This window comes from Lampris incognitus, chromosome 6, assembly GCF_029633865.1.
Source record: "Lampris incognitus isolate fLamInc1 chromosome 6, fLamInc1.hap2, whole genome shotgun sequence".
Lineage (NCBI taxonomy): Eukaryota > Metazoa > Chordata > Actinopteri > Lampriformes > Lampridae > Lampris > Lampris incognitus.
This window is the reverse complement of record NC_079216.1, coordinates 68,803,079-68,828,607: the sequence shown is the minus strand read 5'-3', so window position 1 is coordinate 68,828,607 and position 25,529 is coordinate 68,803,079. Positions and strand designations below refer to the sequence as shown.

Here is a 25,529-nt window from a genome sequence, read left to right as displayed (position 1 = left end):
ATCCCCCCAGTTCCCCCTCCCCCCTGGACAGGCGCCTCGACCAACCAGAGGAGGTGCTAGTGCAGCGACCAGGACACATACCCACATCCGGCTTCCCACCTGCAGACACAGCCATGTTACTTCTGGCTTGGTTGGGTGTCCCTAATTGTCTGTAGGGACACCCAACCAAGCTGGAGGTAACACGGAGATTCGAACTGGTGATCCCCGTGTTGGTAGGCAACAGAATATAACACCATGTCACCCGGATGCCCGAAGTGGTTGCTTTTTAATGTACCCCGGGTTTTGACAGACCTGGAGGACACGCATTTTCCTACTATGCATCCTGGTCACAGAATAATTTGCAAAAAAAATGTAAAATTAGAGACATTTATATCCACTGATGAACTTGAGGGCATTGTAAAGAATGTGGTGATGGAGGCACGTGGCTGTTTTTTTTTGGTTTTTTTGAGAGGACACTGTTTGAATAGCGGTCACTCTGTTTTATTGTTATTTTTTTTATCATGTTGCATGTTGCAGTTATGTGTCATGATGTTGTACAGCTGCTACCTTGGCCAGGTCTCTCTTCTGAAAGAGATTTTCAATCTCAGTGAGACTTCCTGGTAAAATAAAGGTATTATAATAATAATAATAATAATAACCACCTACAATCAAAGAAGTCGATGAGTTCTGGAGTAAGATCTGGGAGAACAACAAAAGACACAATGAGGGAGCTACATGGATCCAGCAACAACAGGATCAATACAAACACATACAGCACCAAGAATGGTCAGACATCAACACCACTGAGACCACTGCTGCCATCAACAAGACCAACAACTGGAAGACACCAGGGATAGACAGAATTGCCAACTTCTGGATCAAGAACCTGCCCAGCATCAACGAAGACCTCGCATGGGCCTACAATGATATCATCAAGAATCCAAACAAATGTCCCAAATGGCTCACATGGGAAACCACGTACCTGCTCCCAAAGACAGAGGAGATACAGAACCCAAAGAATTACAGACCCATCACCTGCCTACCGACAATGTACAAGATCATCACCTCCATCATCACAGAGAGGACCTATAGCTTCCTCGACAAAAACAACTTGTTACCAGCAGAACAGAAGGGATGTAAGAAAGGTAGCTATGGAAGCAAGGACCAGCTACTCATCAATAAAGCCATATTGCAAGAGGTCAAATCGAAGAAAAAGAACTTGTCAACAGCATGGATTGACTACAAGAAGGCATTTAACAGCATGCCACACTCCTGGATAGAGAAGAGCCTCAAGATCTACAGTCTGCTCAACAACTGTCAAATTCATCACGGAGAGCATGAAGACCTGGAAGACCACCCTGAATCTCCATCATGCAGAGGGGTCGTTAACTTCGAGACTGATCAACATCAGAAGCGGAATCTTCCAAGGGGACTCACTATCACCGCTGCTCTTTTGCTTTGCACTAGCACCATTCAGCAATCTACTGAACAACAGCAGCTATGGGTACAAATCACAGAATGGCAAACTGACCCACCTGTCTTACACTGACAACCTCAAGACGTTTAGCAAGGATGACAATCAGCAGAAGGGTCTACTCACCATCGTCAAGACCTTCAGCGATGACATCAAGATGGAATTTGGAATTGACAAGTGTGCCAAAGCCACTTTCAAGAAAGGAAGACTTACCAAGACTGCAGACTTAGACCTTGACACTGACACCATAATCAAAGAGCTAGACCAAGATAGCACATACAAGTACCTAGGCATGAACGAAGGAGACGGCATACAACACTCAACCATGAAGGAGAAGATCCGTAAAGAATACTACAAGAAAGTGCGTATAGTACTGAAGAGCGAACTCAATGCGGCTAACAGAATTGAAGCTATCAACACCCTAGCGATACCTGTAGTGACGCACAGCTTCAAACATCATCAATTGGAAACTGAACGACATCAAGAGACTAGACACCAAGACAAGAAAGATGCTGACCATGGAGAAGATGCACCACCCAAAAGCAGATGTCGACAGGCTATACCTACCAAGAGCTTCAGGAGGACGAGGCCTAGTCCAACTTGAACTGACCTTCAAGACTACCACTATCGGACTGGAGGCATACCTGACAAAAACAGATGACCCACTCCTCCGAATAGTAAAACATCAGATCTACTCCATCAATAAAGAAGCTGCGCAATTAAAGAAAGAGCTTGATGTCCCAGAAACCCCACCAACAGAAAATGAGGCAACTACCATCTATGCCAAACGAGTGAAGCAGAAAGCAAAACACCATGGCAAGCGGCAACTGCAAAAAACCTGGGAGGACAAAGCAATGCAGGGGAAGCACCCAAAAAGAATGAAAGATGCGGACGTGGACCAACAAAAGACACACCAGTGGCTGAGGAGCACCAGGCTGAAAGCAGAGACGGAGGGCCTGATAATCGCTGCACAAGACCAGAGCCTGGCAACCAGATCCTATCACCATCGCATCATCAAAGATGGAAAAGACCCAAAATGCAGAATTTGTGGAATGTACGAAGAAACCATCAACCACATTGTCTCAGGCTGCCTGGAACTGGCAAAGACCAAGTACATGTACAGGCACAACAAGGCAGCAACATACCTGCACTGGAAGATCTGCAGGAGTTACAGGATCAAGACAACTGATAAGTGGTACGAACATCAGCCAAAAACAGTCACTAAAAACAATGATGCCTGTTTTTTTATTTCCCTCAGATAATGGAACAGACAGACCTTCACTCATGACACTCACACACAAACAAACACACACACACACACACACACACACACACTAATTTAAATAAGATGCCCTGGTGCTAGCTAGTAGCTAGCAGGGCTGCTTGATAGCAGCAGACAGACTTCATGGCTTCATGACTCCATGGCTTCATAACTTCATGACTTCATTCATGGCTTCACAACTTAACAGCTTCATGCCTTCACGGCTTCATGAATTCGTGGCTTCAAGACTTCATTGCCTCATGACTTCATGGCTTCACAACTTCATGAATTCATGCCTTCACGGCTTCATGCCTTCACGACTTCATGCCTTCATGGCTGCAGATTATGAACAAGTCATTTGAAAGAAGATGAAGAAGCAGAAGATGGTGCCTAATCCGGTTAGCATGCTTAAAGGGCTTAAAAGAAATTGAAAACACAGGAATCACTTGTTATAGCTCCAGAACTCAGTTGAGGATGTATGATCCCGGAGCCTTGCCCTGGTTTACCAGATCCCTGTCTTCCCATGTCAGTCGTGACTAATGCATTAAATAACTGGAGATTCAATAAAGAGAGCTAAGAGACATTATTTAGGAAGAACATAATGTCGCCCCTTTTTAATATCGAGCCGGTTATGAAACTTGTACCCGCATTTTCCTCTGGGGACAACGGGGACAACAGTGACCGTAGGCCTGTGTGGGGGCAGTACCAGACCCTTCTTGGTACCGGACCTGTCTCGGTACCAGACCCATCTCGGTACCAGACCCGTCTCGGTCAGAGCCATGAGTCAGAGCCTCAGTGCTTCTCCACTGACCCATCTCAACACCTCAGTGAGCATGACTTCACACACAGTCACACACATCCATGTGCCCCTCACTCTGCCACCACCGCCATGCTGCTGGCCCACTTCACCACGTACTCGCTTCTGCTGGAAAACACAGCCAGGGCCTGACAAAGGACGGTTGTTTGCGATGACCTGCCATGTTTTTTTTTTCTTCCTTTAAAACAGACGGTGGGAATATGGAGGATCCAAACACGCAGCGTTCAGATGCAGTCGTTAAATATAGGTTTTGATATTTTCTGCGGTACTCGTAACAACTGCGCCGGGATAAAGCATGAACATGAAATTGAAATGGTGAATGGCAAATCTGACACCCAGCGGAAGCGAGGATGAAACAGCAATTTGCAACTGAAGAGTCGGAGCTCAAGAAGTGAGAAGATTAAACACACATGACAAAGTCATCAACTGAAGACTAATGGCAGCATCTGCCCAACCCCCCCCCACCATTTCTTTACCCTTTTTCCATTTGACGTGACCATTTTTCCATTTTTGACATGTAAACATCATACACACACACACACAAAACCATATGTACATACATGCACACACACACACACACAAACTATATATATATATACAAACATGCACACACACACATATACACATCATACACACGTATTTACACACATCATTTCAGGCCTATGGAATGCATGTGTGTGATGTCAGTAGCAGACAGTGGTGTCAGTAGCAGACTGGTGTCAGTAGCAGACAGTGGTGTCAGTAGCAGACAGTGGTGTCAGTAGCAGACAGTGGTGTCAGTAGCAGACAGTGGTGTCAGTAGCAGACTGGTGTCAGTAGCAGACAGTGGTGTCAGTAGCAGACAGTGGTGTCAGTAGCAGACTGGTGTCAGTAGCAGACAGTGGTGTCAGTAGCAGACAGTGGTGTCAGTAGCAGACTGGTGTCAGTAGCAGACAGTGGTGTCAGTAGCAGACAGTGGTGTCAGTAGCAGACTGGTGTCAGTAGCAGACAGTGGTGTCAGTAGCAGACTGGTGTCAGTAGCAGACAGTTGTATGGAATGCATGTGTGTGATGTCAGTAGCAGACTGGTGTCAGTAGCAGACAGTTGTATGGAATGCATGTGTGTGATGTCAGTAGCAGACTGGTGTCAGTAGCAGACAGTTGTATGGAATGCATGTGTGTGATGTCAGTAGCAGACAGTGGTGTCAGTAGCAGACAGTTGTATGGAATGCATGTGTGTGATGTCAGTAGCAGACTGGTGTCAGTAGCAGACAGTTGTATGGAATGCATGTGTGTGATGTCAGTAGCAGACAGTTGTATGGAATGCATGTGTGTGATGTCAGTAGCAGACAGTTGTATGGAATGCATGTGTGTGATGTCAGTAGCAGACCGTGCAGCACCAGTGTAAAAGCTCATTGTAAGAGACGTGATGAAGAAAGACTCGTCCACGTCTGCACATGTTCTTCCACACTCTGCAGATGTGACCGATAAAAGCGTATCACACTCCGCTCTTCACGTCTGCAGCATAAATAAACCGCTCTATTGTGACTTGCTCAGTGCAAAAGAATGACCCTAAATCCCTGCTTCCATGCCGAAAATACACTAAGATGACAAATGAGTTGTGATAAGCTAAACTGTAAGTTTGGCAGAGCAGTTTGCACAGGCGTGCCATTATTTGATTTTGCAAACATTCTGCCAAGTGTCCTCTTTGTTACCATCCTTAATGAGCGTCAACGAATGTAAAATCATGAAATCAAATTTTAAAGATATAAAAATCTTTTAAACGGATTATCTCCCGAAAGGCACAAAGCACGGGTCTCTCACACTAGTGTTTGGCTGGCTGTATTGTGTTGTAACCGAGCCTTTACTTCCACACAGAACCTCTCCAGTCTCCGGTACTGGAGGAAGTTGGAGAAGTGAGTTGGGTATAAGGGTACTACTAATAGTATTATATCACTGGCCATGGTCTCATGGATGTACGTGTTGGTCGAGTTATGGTCAGAAGGGGACGCTATGCATCAAAAGCAGCAGGAAAGGGAATGAATGCCTTTGATTTAGCTCACTGGGGTTGCCCCGCTCAGACACTTACACTACCGTTCAAAAGTTTGGGATCACCCAAACAATTTCGTGTTTTCCATGAAAAGTCACACTTATTCACCACCATATGTTGTGAAATGAATAGAAAATAGAGTCAAGACATTGACAAGGTTAGAAATAATGATTTTTATTTGAAATAAGATTTTTTTTACATCAAACTTTGCTTTCGTTAAAGAATCCTCCATTTGCAGCAATTACAGCATTGCAGACCTTTGGCATTCTAGCTGTTAATTTGTTGAGGTAATCTGGAGAAATTGCACCCCACGCTTCCAGAAGCAGCTCCCACAAGTTGGATTGGTTAGATGGGCACTTCTTTGAGCAGATTGAGTTTCTGGAGCATCACATTTGTGGGGTCAATTAAACGCTCAAAATGGCCAGAAAAAGAGAACTTTCATCTGAAACTCGACAGTCTATTCTTGTTCTTAGAAATGAAGGCTATTCCATGCGAGAAATTGCTAAGAAATTGAAGATTTCCTACACCGGTGTGTACTACTCCCTTCAGAGGACAGCACAAACAGGCTCTAACAGGTACTATTTAATGAAGATGCCAGTTGGGGACCTGTGAGGCGTCTGTTTCTCAAACTAGAGACTCTAATGTACTTATCTTCTTGCTCAGTTGTGCAACGCGGCCTCCCACTTCTTTTTCTACTCTGGTTAGAGCCTGTTTGTGCTGTCCTCTGAAGGGAGTAGTACACACCGGTGTAGGAAATCTTCAATTTCTTAGCAATTTCTCGCATGGAATAGCCTTCATTTCTAAGAACAAGAATAGACTGTCGAGTTTCAGATGAAAGTTCTCTTTTTCTGGCCATTTTGAGCGTTTAATTGACCCCACAAATGTGATGCTCCAGAAACTCAATCTGCTCAAAGAAGTGCCCATCCAACCAATCCAACTTGTGGGAGCTGCTTCTGGAAGCGTGGGGTGCAATTTCTCCAGATTACCTCAACAAATTAACAGCTAGAATGCCAAAGGTCTGCAATGCTGTAATTGCTGCAAATGGAGGATTCTTTGACGAAAGCAAAGTTTGATGTAAAAAAAATCTTATTTCAAATACAAATCATTATTTCTAACCTTGTCAATGTCTTGACTCTATTTTCTATTCATTTCACAACATATGGTGGTGAATAAGTGTGACTTTTCATGGAAAACACAAAATTGTTTGGGTGATCCCAAACTTTTGAACGGTAGTGTACATACTACAAATGTTGTTTAAACACCAGAAGAGTGGAGCACTTCAAGCAGCCCTGGTGTTGGCTCAGGAAGTGGATGGTGTCAGGTTAACGTGTTTACTTCCCTCCTGATCTAACACGTGCTCTGGACGTGCTCTCAAATGTCATCTGCTAAACTGTAGAAGTGGCGTCTGCACTGTGAGTCAGTCACATCCATGTTTTCTGGCGCTCGTGGGAGACGGTATGGTGGACCGAGACTGCCGGGATGCTCATATGGCCGTTGTTCATACGGCCTGGGGCAATTCAGTAATTAAAATTAATGTGATTTTCTCAGACCAGAATGAACAACACATCATCAAGATTACCTCGAGCAATGTCACAGACCGCGCTGAGACGCGTGGCTGAGATACTTTGATGCCACTGTGATGAAAGAAAGGGCGATTACGCAATTTTCAATTAAACGCCTCCCTCAAACTGTGACCGTGATCCAACCAGCACGCCTTACTGGAGTAGTGACCTCGTGACGTGACGTCAGAGAGCTGGGACGCTAATCATCCTCATTAGTGTTTTATGTGCGCTGTTAAGTGTAATTAGCCTTTTCGTTATTGTTGCATCGAACAAGTGCACATTTCGTGTCTGATGGCATCGTGCTGCTGTCGCACCCGGTGAGCCCATGACTGATGGGAACATGAGCGACACGGTAATCAATACATGACTGATGGGAACATGAGCGACACGGCAATCGATACATGACTGATGGGAACATGAGCGACACGGTAATCAATACATGACTGATGGGAACATGAGCGACACGGTAATCAATACATGACTGACGGGAACATGAGCGACACGGTAATCAATACATGACTGATGGGAACATGAGCGACACGGTAATCAATACATGACTGACGGGAACATGAGCGACACGGTAATCGATACATGACTGACAGGAACATGAGCGACATGGTAATCGATACATGACTGACAGGAACATGAGCGACATGGTAATCGATACATGACTGACAGGAACATGAGCGACACGGTAATCGATACATGACTGATGGGAACATGAGCGACACGGTAATCAATACATGACTGACAGGAACATGAGCGACATGGTAATCGATACATGACTGACAGGAACATGAGCGACACGGTAATCGATACATGACTGATGGGAACATGAGCGACACGGTAATCAATACATGACTGACAGGAACATGAGAGACACGGTAATCGATACATGACTGACAGGAACATGAGCGACACGGTAATCAATACATGAATGACAGGAACATGAGAGACACGGTAATCAATACATGACTGACAGGAACATGAGCGACACGGTAATCAATACATGACTGACAGGAACATGAGCGACACGGTAATCAATACATGACTGACAGGAACATGAGAGACACGGTAATCGATACATGACTGACAGGAACATGAGCGACACGGTAATCAATACATGACTGATGGGAACATGAGCGACACGGTAATCGATACATGACTGACAGGAACATGAGCGACATGGTAATCGATACATGACTGACAGGAACATGAGCGACATGGTAATCGATACATGACTGACAGGAACATGAGCGACACGGTAATCGATACATGACTGATGGGAACATGAGCGACACGGTAATCAATACATGACTGACAGGAACATGAGCGACATGGTAATCGATACATGACTGACAGGAACATGAGCGACACGGTAATCGATACATGACTGATGGGAACATGAGCGACACGGTAATCAATACATGACTGACAGGAACATGAGAGACACGGTAATCGATACATGACTGACAGGAACATGAGCGACACGGTAATCAATACATGAATGACAGGAACATGAGAGACACGGTAATCAATACATGACTGACAGGAACATGAGCGACACGGTAATCAATACATGACTGACAGGAACATGAGCGACACGGTAATCAATACATGACTGACAGGAACATGAGAGACACGGTAATCGATACATGACTGACAGGAACATGAGAGACACGGTAATCAATACATGACTGACAGGAACATGAGAGACACGGTAATCAATACATGACTGACAGGAACATGAGAGACACGGTAATCGATACATGACTGACAGGAACATGAGAGACACAGTAATCGATACATGACTGACAGGAACATGAGAGACACGGTAATCAATACATGACTGACAGGAACATGAGAGACACGGTAATCAATACATGACTGACAGGAACATGAGAGACACGGTAATCAATACATGACTGACAGGAACATGAGCGACACGGTAATCAATACATGACTGACAGGAACATGAGCGACACGGTAATCGATACATGACTGACAGGAACATGAGCGACACGGTAATCAATACATGACTGACAGGAACATGAGAGACACGGTAATCAATACATGACTGACAGGAACATGAGAGACACGGTAATCAATACATGACTGACAGGAACATGAGAGACACGGTAATCGATACATGACTGACAGGAACATGAGCGACACGGTAATCGATACATGACTGACAGGAACATGAGAGACACGGTAATCAATACATGACTGACAGGAACATGAGAGACACGGTAATCAATACATGACTGACAGGAACATGAGAGACACGGTAATCGATACATGACTGACAGGAACATGAGAGACACGGTAATCAATACATGACTGACAGGAACATGAGAGACACGGTAATCGATACATGACTGACAGGAACATGAGAGACACGGTAATCAATACATGACTGACAGGAACATGAGAGACACGGTAATCAATACATGACTGACAGGAACATGAGAGACACGGTAATCAATACATGACTGACAGGAACATGAGAGACACGGTAATCGATACATGACTGACAGGAACATGAGCGACACGGTAATCAATACATGACTGACAGGAACATGAGAGACACGGTAATCAATACATGACTGACAGGAACATGAGAGACAAGGTAATCAATACATGACTGACAGGAACATGAGAGACACGGTAATCAATACATGACTGACAGGAACATGAGCGACACGGTAATCAATACATGACTGACAGGAACATGAGCGACACGGTAATCAATACATGACTGACAGGAACATGAGCGACACGGTAATCGATACATGACTGACAGGAACATGAGAGACACGGTAATCGATACATGACTGACAGGAACATGAGAGACACGGTAATCAATACATGACTGATGGGAACATGAGAGACACGGTAATCAATACATGACTGACAGGAACATGAGCGACACGGTAATCAATACATGACTGACAGGAACATGAGCGACACGGTAATCAATACATGACTGACAGGAACATGAGAGACACGGTAATCGATACATGACTGACAGGAACATGAGAGACACGGTAATCAATACATGACTGACAGGAACATGAGAGACACGGTAATCGATACATGACTGACAGGAACATGAGAGACACGGTAATCAATACATGACTGACAGGAACATGAGAGACACGGTAATCAATACATGACTGATGGGAACATGAGCGACACGGTAATCAATACATGACTGACAGGAACATGAGAGACACGGTAATCAATACATGACTGACAGGAACATGAGAGACACGGTAATCAATACATGACTGACAGGAACATGAGAGACACGGTAATCGATACATGACTGACAGGAACATGAGAGACACGGTAATCAATACATGACTGACAGGAACATGAGCGACACGGTAATCAATACATGACTGACAGGAACATGAGAGACACGGTAATCGATACATGACTGACAGGAACATGAGAGACACGGTAATCAATACATGACTGACAGGAACATGAGCGACACGGTAATCAATACATGACTGACAGGAACATGAGAGACACGGTAATCAATACATGACTGACAGGACCATAAACGACACGGTAATCGATACAGACGCCGACCAAATCCGGTGTGGAGTAGCGGGTTGGTCAGTGGAGCAGGACGGGCTGAGACCATATTATAGCGAGATTAAAGGGAGCCATGCATCCCCACCTGTTTATGGTTGTAGTAAAACTGTAAAACGTCATGTGAGCGGGGACATGGGATCAGGTGGACAACGCTGTAAGGAGAGGCATGGTGGACTGTCCCAAGGCCAGTGAGGACGGCCAGGAAAACACTCGCTGAGAAGTAGGCGTTTGTCACAGATCCCTAAACGCAAATAAAAGATGATAGGCGGGACAGCTGAGCCAAGCTTCCCTTCAGCACAAAAGATGGTCACAGGAGGGTGAAGCAGGTCATCTGGACACAACAAGACAGTGGCTGAAGCTGTCCCCACCCTTATAAACAAGACAGTGGCTGAAGCTGTCCCCACCCTTATAAACAAGACAGTGACTGCAGGTGTCCCCACCCTTATAAACAAGACAGTGACTGCAGCTGTCCCCACCCTTATAAACAAGACAGTGACTGCAGGTGTCCCCACCCTTATAAACAAGACAGTGACTGCAGCTGTCCCCACCCTTATAAACAACACAGTGACTGCAGCTGTCCCCACCCTTATAAACAAGACAGTGACTGCAGCTGTCCCCACCCTTATAAACAAGACAGTGACTGCAGCTGTCCCCACCCTTATAAACAAGACAGTGACTGCAGCTGTCCCCACCCTTATAAACAAGACAGTGACTGCAGGTGTCCCCACCCTTATAAACAAGACAGTGACTGCAGCTGTCCCCACCCTTATAAACAACACAGTGACTGCAGGTGTCCCCACCCTTATAAACAAGACAGTGACTGCAGCTGTCCCCACCCTTATAAACAAGACAGTGACTGCAGGTGTCCCCACCCTTATAAACAAGACAGTGACTGCAGGTGTCCCCACCCTTATAAACAAGACAGTGACTGCAGGTGTCCCCACCCTTATAAACAACACAGTGACTGCAGGTGTCCCCACCCTTACAAACAAGACAGTGACTGCAGGTGTCCCCACCCTTATAAACAAGACAGTGACTGCAGGTGTCTCCACCCTTATAAACAATACAGTGGCTGCAGGTGTCCCCACCCTTACAAACAAGACAGTGACTGCAGGTGTCCCCACCCTTATAAACAACACAGTGACTGCAGGTGTCCCCACCCTTATAAACAACACAGTGACTGCAGGTGTCCCCACCCTTATAAACCATACAGTGACTGCAGGTGTCTCCACCCTTATAAACCATACAGTGACTGCAGGTGTCCCCACCCTTATAAAGGCAGGTCTTTTTGCCGGCAGCCATAACAACATGTACCCTGGTTCTGCTGCGTGATGGAAGTTAAGCAGGTGTGGTCTTGGGTAGTACTTGGATGGGAGACCTCCCGAAAAATGAGTTGCTGCTGGAAGTGGTGTTGGTGGGCCAGTAGGGGGCAGTCTTCCCTCTGGTCCTAATAAACAACAAAAAGCCCAGTGCCGCAAGCGGGACACTGTGCTGTAGGAGATGCCGTCCTTCAGATGAGACGTTAAACCGAGGTCCTGACTCAGTGTGGTCATTAAAGATCCCATGACACGTATTACAAAGAGTAGGGGGTCCCCGGTGTCCTGGCAACATTCCCAACCTGGCTCTCTCCATCTGGCCACCTCATTACCCCCCATGTAACTGGCTCAGTGATTCCTCCCTCTCCACCTCCAACTGAGCATTCTGGTGCAACATGGCTACTGTGCACCACCCAGGTGGTACTACACATTGGTGGTGGTTGAAGTGAGTTACCTCCTTCACTGTGAAGCATGTTGGGTGACAATGATGATTATTATTATTGTCATAATATGCAAATTGCCATGACCAACTAACTAACTATCAACTGCATATGAAACTGATCATTGGTTTCGGTTGTTATGCAACTGTATTTCACTTTTTTTCCCCAATTTTCTTTCTTATCCTATAAATATATTTTTCTTCTGAATTTCAGATCAGGTATTTATTAACTGATTTTCAAATACATTTTTACTGTGGGTTTATTATTTTTGGGGATACTAACTCTTATTCCTCTTCTGCAGGGCCTTTTCCTACCGGGCCCTGTTCTTGTGGAACGACCTGCCTGCTGCCATCAGAATGTGTCAAGTTTTTACATCCAGACTTAAAACTCACCTTTTTCACTTCGCCTACAATAAGTTGTCTTTAAATTGAGCGCTTCACAACCTGTACTGCATGACGGGTCGGTTTCTGTCTCGATGAATTTACCAACTACTGTTCTGCCGACGAGATTGCAGCATATTGATTATGCGTAATTGAGATTATAGTGTATAGATTATGACTAATTGAGATTATAGCGTATAGATTATGATTTATTGAGATTGTAGCATATAGATTATGCCTAATTGAGATTATAGTGTATAGATTATGCCTAATTTAGATTATAGCGTATAGATTGACTAATTGAGATTATAGCATATAGATTATGACTAACTGAGATTATACCGTATAGATTATGACTGAAAGTATAGCATATAGATTATGATTAATTGAGACCATAGTGTATAGATTATGACTAATTGAGATAGTACTGTATAGATTATGACTGAGATTGTAGCATGCGTATAGATGACATAGTGTATAGATTGACTAATTTAGATTATAGCATATAGATTGACTAACTGAGATTATAGTGTATAGATTATGACTAATTTAGATTATAGCATATAGATTATGACTAATTGAGATTATAGCATATAGAATAGGACTAACTCATATTATAGCATATAGATTATAGCATATAGATTATGACTGAGATTGTAGCATATAGATTATGACTAACTGAGATTATAGCATATAGATTATGACTAATTGAGATTATAGTGTATAGATTATGACTAATTGAGATTATAGCATATAGATTGACTAATTTAGATTATAGCATATAGATTGACTAACTGAGATTATAGTGTATAGATTATGACTAATTTAGATTATAGTATATAGATTGACTAATTGAGATTATAGCATATAGATTAGGACTAAATCATATTATAGTATATAGATTAGGACTAATTGAGATTATAGCATATAGATTATGACTAACTGAGATTGTAGCATATAGATTAGGACTAACTCATATTATAGCATATAGATTATTACTAATTGATATTATAGCATATAGATTATGACTAATTTAGATTATAGCATATAGATTGACTAACTGAGATTATATTGTATAGATTATGACTAATTGAGATTATATCATATAGATTATGACTAATTGAGATTATAGCATATAGATTAGGACTAACTCATATTATAGCATATAGATTATGACTAACTGAGATTATAGCATATAGATTATGACTAATTGAGATTGTAGCATATAGATGATGCCTAATTGAGATTATAGTGTATAGATTATGCCTAATTTAGATTATAGCGTATAGATTGACTAATTGAGATTATATCATATAGATTATGACTAATTGAGATTATAGTGTATAGATTATGACTAATTCAAATTATGGCATATAGATTATGACTAATTGAGATTATATCGTATAGACTATGACTAATTGAGATTATAGAGTATAGATTATGACTAATTGAGATTATAGCATATAGATTATGACTAATTGAGATTATACTTTATAGATTATGACTGAGATTATAGTATATACACTACCGTTCAAAAGTTTGGGATCACCCAAACAATTTCGTGTTTTCCATGAAAAGTCACACTTATTCACCACCATATGTTGTGAAATGAATAGAAAATAGAGTCAAGACATTGACAAGGTTAGAAATAATGATTTGTATTTGAAATAAGATTTTTTTTACATCAAACTTTGCTTTCGTCAAAGAATCCTCCATTTGCAGCAATTACAGCATTGCAGACCTTTGGCATTCTAGCTGTTAATTTGTTGAGGTAATCTGGAGAAATTGCACCCCACGCTTCCAGAAGCAGCTCCCACAAGTTGGATTGGTTGGATGGGCACTTCTTTGAGCAGATTGAGTTTCTGGAGCATCACATTTGTGGGGTCAATTAAACGCTCAAAATGGCCAGAAAAAGAGAACTTTCATCTGAAACTCGACAGTCTATTCTTGTTCTTAGAAATGAAGGCTATTCCATGCGAGAAATTGCTAAGAAATTGAAGATTTCCTACACCGGTGTGTACTACTCCCTTCAGAGGACAGCACAAACAGGCTCTAACAGGTACTATTTAATGAAGATGCCAGTTGGGGACCTGTGAGGCGTCTGTTTCTCAAACTAGAGACTCTAATGTACTTATCTTCTTGCTCAGTTGTGCAACGCGGCCTCCCACTTCTTTTTCTACTCTGGTTAGAGCCTGTTTGTGCTGTCCTCTGAAGGGAGTAGTACACACCGGTGTAGGAAATCTTCAATTTCTTAGCAATTTCTCGCATGGAATAGCCTTCATTTCTAAGAACAAGAATAGACTGTCGAGTTTCAGATGAAAGTTCTCTTTTTCTGGCCATTTTGAGCGTTTAATTGACCCCACAAATGTGATGCTCCAGAAACTCAATCTGCTCAAAGAAGTGCCCATCCAACCAATCCAACTTGTGGGAGCTGCTTCTGGAAGCGTGGGGTGCAATTTCTCCAGATTACCTCAACAAATTAACAGCTAGAATGCCAAAGGTCTGCAATGCTGTAATTGCTGCAAATGGAGGATTCTTTGACGAAAGCAAAGTTTGATGTAAAAAAAATCTTATTTCAAATACAAATCATTATTTCTAACCTTGTCAATGTCTTGACTCTATTTTCTATTCATTTCACAACATATGGTGGTGAATAAGTGTGACTTTTCATGGAAAACACAAAATTGTTTGGGTGATCCCAAACTTTTGAACGGTAGTGTAGATTATGATTAATTGAGATCATAGTGTATAGATGACTAATTGAGATAGTACTGTATAGATTATGACTGAGATTGTAGCATATAGATTATGACAGATTATAGCATATAGATTATGACTAATTCAGATCATAGCGTATAGATTATGACTAATTGATATTATAGTGTATAGATTATGACTAATTTAGATTATAGCATATAGATTATGAATAATTGAGATTATAGCATATAGATTAGAACTAACTCATATTATAGCATATAGATTATGACTAATTGAGATTATAGCATATAGATTATGACTAACTGAGATTGTAGCATATAGATTATGACTAACTGAGATTATAGCGTATATATTATGACTAATTGAGAGTATAGCGCATACATTATGATTTATTGAGATTGTAGCATATAGATTATGACTGAGATTGTAGCATATAGATTATGACTAATTGACGACTTAATTGGTTATGACTAATTGAGATTATAGTGTATGGATTATGACTAATTGATGACTTAATTGATTATGACTAATGACAATTGCAAACTGTTCTCTTCTCTCACATGTCTTTTCTCTCTCTCTGAATGATGTCTTCTCCTTTCTCTTCTTGTGTGTGTGAATGGTGTCATGTGAGTCTAACTTGTGTGCACATGAGGCTGTCCTCCTCCCAGGTCTCCATGGTGATGGTGGTCACCACCTGAACACTGCTTGGCATCCCCTCATCACATTTTCTTTTTATATATCTTAAAAATCCATATAATTTTGTTAGCCTGTTTCAGTGTTATGTCCTTCTCTCTCTCAGATGTGTAACTAATGTGTTTTTTTTCCTCGTCTCTTCTCCCACGGGTGTGAATGGTGTGATGTGAGTCTCTCTTGTGTGCATGTGTAGTCTGTCCTCCTGCCAGGTCTCCATGGTGATGATGGTTGTGTGGCTCGGGTCCTGGGCTGCTCCGGTGGTGTCTGGACACTGCTTGGCATCCTCCTCATCATATTGTTCATAAATTTTATAATTCCATTATAATTGTGTTATTCTCTGTCAGTGTTGTATTGTGTAAATTGTGTAAACACATCATTGCATGTTGTGCGTCTTGGGAGAGAGCCTCTCTCTCCCAAGTGGTGCTCTCTCTGAGCTTTCTTCTTATTTATTCTCCCTGTTGAAGGTTTTTTAGGGAGTTGTTCCTTATCCGAGGAGAGGGTCTAAGGACAGGATGTTGTGTTGCTGTAAAGCCCACTGAGGCACATGTGTAATTTGTGATATTGGGCTATACAAATAAAATTGATTTGACTTGACTTGTGTTATTCCCCCAACACTTCCCTGTCTTGTTTTCAGTTGTGCATTTCCCCGATCAAACATAACACAACTCCAACACATCACCAGCATTACTCTGAAAGAAAGTCACGGCAGAAAGGAGAACTGTAATCTACTGTAGTAAGTAATATACGGCAGTCAGTAATCTACTGTAGTAAGTCATCTACTGCAGTCAGTAATCTACTGTAGTCAGTAATCTACTGTAGTCAGTAGTCTACTGCAGTCAGTAATATACTGTAGTCAGTAATCTACTGCAGTCAGTAATCTACTGTAGTCAGTAATATACGGCAGTCAGTAATCTACTGTAGTCAGTAATATACTGTAGTCAGTAATATACGGCAGTCAGTAATCTACTGTAGTAAGTAATCTACCGTTGTCAGTAATCTACTGTAGTCAGTAATATACGGCAGTCAGTAATCTACTGTAGTCAGTAATATACGGCAGTCAGTAATCTACGGCAGTCAGTAATCTACTGTAGTCAGTAATCTACTGCAGTCAGTAATCTACGGCAGTCAGTAATCTACTGTAGTCAGTAATATACGGCAGTCAGTAATCTACGGCAGTCAGTAATCTACTGTAGTCAGTAATCTACTGCAGTCAGTAATCTACGGCAGTCAGTAATCTACTGTAGTCAGTAATATACGGCAGTCAGTAATCTACTGTAGTAAGTAATCTACCGTTGTCAGTAATCTACTGTAGTCAGTAGCGGACGGCGCATTTCAGACCTAGGCTTTTGGTGAGAAGTCACCTCCTCATAATTACCCAAAGACAGCCGTCATATCGCCATGCTACAATGTTTTAGTCGCATAAGTGTTTATCATCACAATCATCACCATCATCACGTTATTTGACACTTTTCACTTTCACAACAGCGACATCGTGTGGCGACATTGTGTAACCTACAGCCTTATTGGAGGTAATCCCGCTGGGCCTATTATGCTATCAAGAAACTCAACAAACATGTCCCAGCCGGGCCGCTGGGCATAAAAACAATCAAACATTAGGCAAATCAACTAGCTGTACAAAAAATACATTTGACTCACCAGTGTTGTGTATTTGAAGACAAAATCCATTCTCCTTTCTTTCTGGATGAAACGGCCGATCACACGGTCACAGAGCACTCCTTTGGCTTTTAAATCCATCAGAATGTCCTTTGGCAATGGAGGCCAATGCTGTGAGTCGTGTCTGTCCCGTTGTATTCCCGGAATACGGTTTTATTCGTAAGTGCTGAAAATGTCCTTTCAACAGATACCATGGAAACCGGGACGACCACAGCTAAACAAGTGAAATGCCGCACATACGTCTTGAAAATAGCGTGACTGATAAATCTGCCACCACATCATTCACGAGTTCTCCTTGAGACATTATTCTCATTCACGGCTAGCTAGCTTAGCTAACTAAATCAAAAACACAAACACTAGCTAACATTAGCACCAACTACAGCGATGCACTGCAGAACACAACCACAATGGTTTCAACCACAAACCTAGGCGCTGCTGCTGATTGGCTGAACAGTCGGTCACGTGGTTGTATGCAGCGAAGGCCCTATGACGCTGGGCAAGTATAAAAGAATATGCCCATCCGCTACACATCAAAATCTGATTGGTTGAGTAATCTATCAATCCAGTATTAACACCTAATTTATTTAGATAGCAAAGGCCTTCACTCGAGATGCCGAAGGCGCTGGTAGGAGGAGTCTTCTCACACGGTTACAACAGAGGGAAAAAGCTGATTGGATGGGTTTTTTTGGCCGAGAGACTGCAAGCAGAGCCTCCCGAATTCGTATGTTTAGTCGAAATCGAAATGTAATGCGAGATTAACAGATTGATTAGAAGATTGTATTATATTTATGAAAGTGTTTTCCTTTTTCTGTGGAGTCTTAGGCCTTCACTGAAGGCCTAGAAGGCCCTGACGGTTCGCTGCAGACTGTAGTAAATAATCTACTGTCGTAAGTAATCTACTGTATTCAGTGATCTACTGTAGTAAATAATCTACTGTATTCAGTAATCTGCTGTAGTAAATAATCTACTGTAGTTAGTAATCTACTGTAGTAAATATCTACTGTAGTAAGTAATCTACTGTGGTCAGTAATCTACTGTAATAAAGGAAACCGGGTGTCCAAATTTCCATTAAATTTACGAGTGGAATTTGGTGATATCATGTTGAGAAAAAGTTGTAATAAAATGTTTAATGACTGTCTTGTGTCTGAAAAATTATGCAGCATTTACGACACGTATGGCCTTTGATCAGGACCATAAACCATCATAAACCATTCCTGGAATGTGATAATGAACAACCAGAGCAAGGAGGCAGCAAGCCACACTGTGAAGGGCCACACTGTGAAGCGCTACACTGTGAAGAGCCACACTGTGAAGAGCTACAATGTGAAGAGCCACACTGTGAAGAGCCACACTGTGAAGAGCTACACTGTGAAGAGCCACACTGTGAAGCGCTACACTGTGAAGAGCCACACTGTGAAGAGCTACACTGTGAAGAGCCACACTGTGAAGAGCTACACTGTGAAGAGCCACACTGTGAAGAGCCACATTGTGAAGAGCCACACTGGGAAGAGCTACACTGGGAAGAGCTACACTGTGAAGAGCCACACTGTGAAGCGCTACACTGTGAAGAGCTACACTGTGAAGAGCCACACTGTGAAGAGCCACAATGTGAAGAGCCACACTGTGAAGAGCCACACTGTGAAGCGCTACACTGTGAAGAGCCACACTGTGAAGAGCTACAATGTGAAGAGCCACACTGTGAAGTGCTACACTGTGAAGAGCCACACTGTGAAGAGCTACACAGTGAAGAGCCACACTGTGAAGCGCTACACTGTGAAGAGCCACACTGTGAAGAGCTACACTGTGAAGAGCCACACTGTGAAGCGCTACACTGTGAAGAGCCACACTGTGAAGAGCCACACTGTGAAGAGCTACACTGTGAAGAGCCACACTGTGAAGAGCCACATTGTGAAGAGCCACACTGGGAAGAGCTACACTGGGAAGAGCTACACTGTGAAGAGCCACACTGTGAAGCGCTACACTGTGAAGAGCTACACTGTGAAGAGCTACACTGTGAAGAGCCACACTGTGAAGAGCCACACTGTGAAGAGCCACAATGTGAAGAGCCACACTGTGAAGAGCCACCTGCAGATAAGAAGGTAAACATGCCATTAAACAAGTTATCACACACACACACACACACACACACACACACGTATCGACAAGTCCTTCACGTAAGAAGCTTGTTGAATGAACGAATAAGGTGTGCGTAACATGAGCCATGCACCCGGTGCTGCATGTATGTATGTACGTACGTATGTACGTGTATGTATGTATGTATGTACATACATATGTACGTAGTATGTATGTATGTACATATGTGTATGTATGTATATATGTATGTACGTGTATATAGTATGTATGTATGCACACACATATGTACAGTGGCTTGCAAAAGTATTCATACCCCTTGAACTTTTCCACATTTTGTCACGTTTCGACCACAAACATAAATATATTTTATTGGAATTTTATGTGAAAGACCAACACAAAGTGGCACACAATTGTGAAGTACAAAGAAAATTATACATGATTTTAAATTTTTTTTACAAATAAAAAACTGAAAAGTGCGGTGTGCAAAAGTATTCAGCCCCCTGAGTCAATACTTTGTGGAACCGCCTTTTGCTGCAACTCCAGCTGCAAGTCTTTTGGGGTATGTCTCTACCAGCTTTGCACATCTAGAGACTGACATTTTTGCCCTTTCTTCTTTGCAAAACAGCTCAAGCTCAGTCAGTCAGATTAGATGGAGAGCGTTTGTGAACGGCCGTTTTCAGATCTTGCCACAGATTATCAGTTGGATTTAGGTCTGGACTTTGACTGGGCCATTCTAACACATGAATCTGTTTTGTTTTAAACCAGTCCATTGTAGCCCGGGCTTTATGTTTAGGGTCGTTGTCCTGCTGGAAGGTGAACCTCCGGAGGCCCCAGTCTCAAGTCTTTTGCAGACTCCAACAGGTTTTCTTCCAAGATTGCCCTGTATTTGGCTCCATCCATCTTCCCATCAACTCTGACCATCTTCCCTGTCCCTGCTGAAGAGAAGCACCCCCAGAGCATGATGCTGCCACCACCATGTTTGACAGTGGGGGTGGTGGTGTCTTCAGAGTGATGTGCAGTGTTAGTTTTCCGCCACACATAGCGTTTTGCATTTAGGCCAAAAAGTTCAATTTTGGTCTCATCTGACCAGAGCACCTTCTTCCACATGTTTGCTGTGTCCCCCACATGGCTTCTGGCAAACTGCAAACGGGTCTTCTTATGGTTTTCTTTTAACAATGGCTTTCTTCTTGCCACTCTTCCATAAAGGCCAGATTTGTGCAGTACACGACCAATAGTTGTCCTGCGGACAGATTCCCCCACCTGAGCTGTGGATCTCTGCAGCTCGTCCAGAGTCACCACGGGCCTCTTGGCTGCATCTCTGATCAGTGCTCTCCTTGTTCGGCCTGTAAGTTTAGGTGGACGGCCGTGTCTTGGTAGGTTTGCAGTTGTGCCATACTCCTTCCATTTCCGGATGATGGATTGAACAGTGCTCCGTGAGATGTTCAAAGCTTGGGAAATCTTTTTATAACCTAACCCTGCTTTAAACTTCTCCACAACTTTATCCCTGACCTGTCTGGTGTGTTCCTTGGACCACATGATGCTGTTTGCTCCCTAATATTCTCTTAACAAACCTCTGAGGCCGTCACAGAACAGCTGTATTTGTACTGAGATTATATTACACACAGGTTGACTCTATTTAGTCATTAGGTCAACATTCGATCATTCAGCAATCATCAGGCAACTTCTGAAGGCAATTGGCTGCACTCAGAGAAAAGGGGGCTGAATACTTGTGCACACTGCACTTTTCAGTTTTTTATTTGTAAAAAAACTTTTAAATCGTGTATAATTTTCTTTGTACTTCACAATTGTGTGCCACTTTGTGTTGGTCTTTCACATAAAATTCCAATAAAATATATTTATGTTTGTGGTCGTAACATGACAAAATGCGGAAAAGTTCAAGGGGTATGAATACTTTTGCAAGCCACTGTATATATGTATATAGTATGTATACAGTTTGGATGTATGTATGTATGTATGTATGTATGTATGTACGTACGTATGTATGTATGTATGTATGTATGTATGTATGTATGTATGTATGTATGTATGTATGTATGTATGTATGTTTGTACGTACGTATGTACATACATATGTATGTGTGTGTATGTATGTATGTATAAACATGCCACAATAAACAAATCTAATCTACAGTCAACTCCTGGGCGATGTATCAGTCCACCACCGCTACAAAAAACAAAAAAAAAAACAGTCGCCACTGCATAAATATCGTTTTTGGCAGATCTTACAAATTACTGTATGATGACTTTTGTGAACACAGGATATTTTCCCAAGTAATACAAACAAAGAGGTGCAGAAGACTGAGGGAGGGAACAACAGAAACCCAGTGGGGGCGTCCGGGTGGCGTAGCCGTCTATTTTGTTGCCTACCAACACAGGGATCGGCAGTTTGAATCCCCGTGTTACCTCCGGCTTGGTTGGATGTCCTACAGACACAGTTGGCCGTGTCTGCTTGTGGAAAGCTGGATGTGGGTATGTGTCCTGGTCGTTGCACTAGCGCCTCCTCTGGTTGATTGGGGAGCCTGTTCGGGGGGAGGGGGAACTGGGGGGAATGGCGTGATCCTCCCACATGCTACGCTGGTGAAACTCCTCACTGTCAGGTGAAAAGAAGCAGCTGGTGACTCCACATGTATGGGAGGAAACATGTGGTAGTCTGCAGCCCTCCCCCCCCCCCCCGAATCAGCAGAGGGGGTGGAGCAGCGACCGGGACGACTCGGAAGAGTGGGGTAATTGGCCAAGTACAATTGGGGGGAAAAGGGGGGGGGATCCAGAAAAAAAAGAAGAAAAGAAACAAATAATGGTGGATGTGTCTCATGTATCTTTAAGCAGCAGTGTCACAGGCATCCTCACTTCACCCTGCTGCAGCCTGCCACAGCTGTTACCAAGGAAATGGTGGCTCATGTGTGATAATTACACAGTGCCCATGTGTGTGTGTGATCGGGGGGGGGGGGGGGGGGGGGACAGAGGAGCACGTGCCAGGCAGGGCTGAGCTATTAGCAGGCCACTTGAGATGGGTTATGTAACACTGCTGTGACTGCTGTAATACCTGCTAGTCCTGTGGCTGCTGCCACGATTTCTACATACAAACACCCGCCCACCAAGCCACCGCCACACACGTGTGAACACACTCTAACAGACACTCAGTGTGTCGTTGGAACAGCAGCCCGTTCGCTGTTTGTTTAGGGCCTCTGCTTTCTATCTCCCCATGCTGATGCATTATTCAGACAGTGTGTGTGTGTGTGTGTGTGTGTGTGTGTGTGTGATAGTGTTGAGGTCATCAGATTTCCGCTCTATGCAACAGACAAAAGTGGGTGGGTAGGTGGGGGTGCCTAATGAGTCTAATTGCCCCACCACTCCATTTCCTCAGCCCCTCCCCCGACCTGCACTAAAGCAGATTATGATGAAGACTTAACGTAAAATCTTAAATAAACAGATGTATTTACCATGCACACACACACACACACACACACACACACACACACACACACAACTTCCTCGTTTTTTTCGAGCTACACATTATGTGTTTACCTTGGCTCTACATGTGTGTACAGGGCCTGAATGTGTGACGTGTTTGTGAAGTGTCTGAAAGGGGCTTCAGATAAATCCCTGAGTCGTCGTTCTGTTCTCATGCACTGCATCTGGATGGGCACCTGAGCACCAAACTCTACACAGAACTGCTGCTGCATCCTTAATGGGATGTCTGTCACCTGTTTGTTATGCTAATTAAGCATCATTATGCATCTCTTCTTAACCCCACCATGGCTCAGGGGTTATCCCTGAGTGCAGTACAAGGACTAGTTTGAATCCATTAATCCGGCTGCAACACCTTAACAACGTGTCATCTCTTCTGTGTCATATGATGTCTCGATCGTGAGAATTAGAGAGCTTGACTAACTTTCATTAAAATTACAGTGCTCTGAATGGAAGTGGAGAAGAACTAAGCACAGAAACCCCACTCCTCCCACCTGGAAGGAGGGACGGGGTAAACTGGGATGCTGGGCACAGACCTGGAGGCTCAGTCTCATTTTGGCGGTGCTTTTTTCACTTGTCTGCTGCAGAGGCTCAGAAGTCCCTGTAAGCCTCCTGACGGAGGAGAAAGATGGAGACTGCACACCTTGAGACACCCACACGATAGCATCTGAATGCCAGCTGGTAAGCCTCACCCACAGAAGACTGAATTATGCATGTGAATCCAGCAGGTTTGTGTGTGTAGTGTATTCTATTTGGGTTGTGAAGTCCAAAGATGTCTGGAATCATTAAATAAAAAGTTCTTGATGCCTGTGTCTGTTGGTCATGTATTGCCATATATAAGAGTACAGCATGGCAACGCTGTCTTCTTATTGCAGCACTACAAAGTGCCTTGTGCAAACCAAATCAAAACGAATAATCATGATTCAGTTTATTCATGTCACACAGTGGCACGCATGAACTGTCTGGTAAAGTAATCACATTCATGGACGGCACACAGATGTTTACAAGGTGGTGCTGTGTGTAGGACGTCTACAGTCGACTGACCTTGATCATCTGGGCCACATAGCTCTCAGGGCCGGTGTACTCAGTCGGATCCTTCACTCTCACGAGGACCAGGAAGTAAAGGTAGTGCCACATGCTGTGTTCGCTCTGAATATGTTCCTCGAAGGACACCGTCTTGTTGTCAAACTTGTCCCTCTCCAACCCTGTAAGACAATGGCAGTTACTGGAACCATAGGTGGTGGTGTTGGGAGTTTTATTGGTCAGCAAGTGATCTCATTTTGGTCAGTGTGAAACTATCCAGGCAGCCCCTCTCGAGAGTGAAGCAAAGTCACACACACCGCAAATGAAGCAGGTAGTTTTGAGGATCTCCTCCTTCCTCTGTTTCTCACTCCTCAGGTCCGCAAACGTGTCAATGATGACACCAAAGATGAGGTTGAGAACGATGATGATAACAACGAAGAAGAACAGGAGGTCATACACCACACGAGCTGCAAACAACGGCTCCTGGACGGGAAAACGGGAAAATAAAGATTCCTCGGTCAGCCTTACTGGCATGCAGGCTGTTTTACCGTTATCAGTGTAAAAAGCAGCAGCTGCAGCCGCAGCTGCAGTGCAGGTGCCACCACTGACTATACATTGACATTCATAATGTGCATCCTTACAGACTCCGAGGGGCTCCTGCACTGTCAAAAGAAGGATTTCACTTGTTTTTTATTCATGGTGAAATGTTTCTGACCTCTTTGGAGGGTCTCCTGAGAATGTCTCCCACACCTCCTCCATTACGTAGCCCCTGGTTCAGCACCGTTATTATGCACATCAGCAGAGTGTCACACACCCGCTCCGTCCCATCATCCTCATCTACGTACAAGGCAGACAAAAAAACGTGATGAAGAACATATAAAAAATGAGAGAGAGACAGAGAGAGACAGAGGGAGAGAGACAGACAGACAGAGACAGAGACACTTTTTGACTTTCAACAATACTTTAATAAAAA

General features: G+C 43.3%; 1 protein-coding gene across 1 annotated transcript in view; it reads right to left on the bottom strand.

Moving 5' to 3' along the window:
• itpr2 (inositol 1,4,5-trisphosphate receptor, type 2) overlaps nt 1–25,529 on the bottom strand; it is a 159,517-nt gene that overhangs the window by 12,937 nt on the left and 121,051 nt on the right. Inside the window, exons 52-54 of the mRNA XM_056281998.1 lie at nt 25,272–25,393; nt 24,874–25,039; nt 24,578–24,738 (exon numbers count right to left, since the gene is read on the bottom strand). Coding sequence (XP_056137973.1) covers nt 24,578–24,738; nt 24,874–25,039; nt 25,272–25,393 — 449 coding nt within the window. The remainder of the gene's footprint in view (nt 1–24,577; nt 24,739–24,873; nt 25,040–25,271; nt 25,394–25,529) is intronic.